Source organism: Plasmodium cynomolgi, assembly GCF_000321355.1.
Source record: "Plasmodium cynomolgi strain B DNA, scaffold: 0832, whole genome shotgun sequence".
In the NCBI taxonomy this organism is placed as follows: domain Eukaryota; phylum Apicomplexa; class Aconoidasida; order Haemosporida; family Plasmodiidae; genus Plasmodium; species Plasmodium cynomolgi.
In genome coordinates, this window is record NW_004193075.1 from 1 (window position 1) to 1,577 (window position 1,577).

At 48.3% G+C, this 1,577-nt stretch overlaps 1 protein-coding gene across 1 annotated transcript; it reads left to right on the plus strand.

The window, feature by feature from the left end:
- Positions 1-134: 134 nt before the first annotated feature.
- Positions 135-509, plus strand: PCYB_005900 (hypothetical protein; the record flags this gene model as incomplete). The annotated part of the gene is made up of 1 exon (XM_004228011.1): positions 135-509. A coding segment is annotated over one exon (372 nt), but the record flags the coding sequence as incomplete, so codon positions are not given.
- Positions 510-1,577: the final 1,068 nt, after the last annotated feature.

Consider the following 1,577-nt stretch of genomic DNA (forward strand, 5'->3'; position numbering starts at 1 on the left):
CTCCTGTCAGTTCAAAGAGCTAACTACTTCTGCTTCTTCGAAGGGATAAAACAACTTTCCTTTATCGAGCGATGCTGTCTCTTCCCCAACATAAAAAGAATTCGCCTAGACTACCTTCATAGCATTTTTTTCAGCCAACAACAGGAACAAATTTTCTTTAAATATCAGCTTCATAGACCAGTGTATAGCAATACATAATAAGGACAGGACTACATACCTGTTGGAATGCATGGGCATGTACATGAAGGAAGGTCGAGTTTGTTTTAACATGTCCAGTAGGAGAGTGGACGGAGGGATGGCTCATCCTGAGGACGCCCCGAGGTGTGCTATGCTAGACAACAGGCAGGACTGTGTAGATCACTTTTTGAAAACGTATCAAGACAGGCTAGAGGACTACGTGTATATCCTTTATGATGAAAAGAGCTTTAACCGGGAGAGATGCTACAGCAAGTTCGACGTGCCGGCCATGGTGTGCTTCGGGCCGCGCGACGGTGCAGGGGTGAAGCGGTGAAGGGGTAAAGCGGTGAAGGGGTGAAGCGGTGAAGGGGTGAAGCGGCGAAGGGGTGAAGCGGCGAAGCGGTGAAGTGGTGCGAAATGTCGCCTACTTTACCCGCTTCATCGCTACACCGCTCCGCTTCCCAATCCGTTAACTCCCCTCCGTTCAATCGTAAGAGACAGCACTGCCGGGGCTGCTACGCGAAGTTGTTCCCGTTATGGCAAGGAAAAAAAATAAAAAAAAGCCCATGAGGGGAAGACGTGTACATGGATTGTCCCCGCGAAGGAGAGGCAGAAAGAGGGACACGTCGCTAGAAGCACATTAAAGATTGCACCACAAAGTGTAGTCTTTTTTTTTTCTTCTCTCTCCCTCTCTCTTTCTCTCTCCCTTCTTCATTTTTTTCTGTTAACAAACGGTATCTTCCCGTTTCTCCAGACAGGGCGACGGGGAGGGAATTTTCGAAATTTTCAAAGCTGGCGAAACTTGCGAAAGTTGCGAAATTTCCCGCGTGAAGTGCCCCCCGTTGCTGCCCCTACTGTAGGTGTCTTCGCTGCCACCTCTGACGTTGGCCCAATGAGGGTCGGAGACCTCCGGGGGGGTCCTCGGCTCAGCCCGTATGTTGTCTCCGTAAAGCCACACATAGTTCACCACGTACGGGTCGTTTATGCTGTTGTGAAAGAGGGCTTCCTTTTCTGCCATTGGTCGGTTGGTCGAAGGGGTTTGCAGTCACGCTGCGGACCGCTCAACTCGCTGCAGCAAAAAAATCCAACCTGTGGGTATTTCCCCGAGAAATCCCTACAGTGTGCACGCGCCGTCTCAGCGGAGACATAAAATTACGGGCACTCTGAATTGTATCGCTTCTCCCGAAAGGACAAAATTTTCTTCAACTTCCGCAGCCGCGTCGCACAGTACAGACGCACGTAGTTTTATTTCCTTCCAAATGACAGTAGTGTGATTTCTTCAAGGAACGCTCCGGGGTGACTACACTTAAGGTAAGAGAAAAATAAAATAAAATAAAATAAAATAAAATAAAATAATCCCCAATTGAGCTACAATTTGATGTCATTCGAGTATTCTCCTT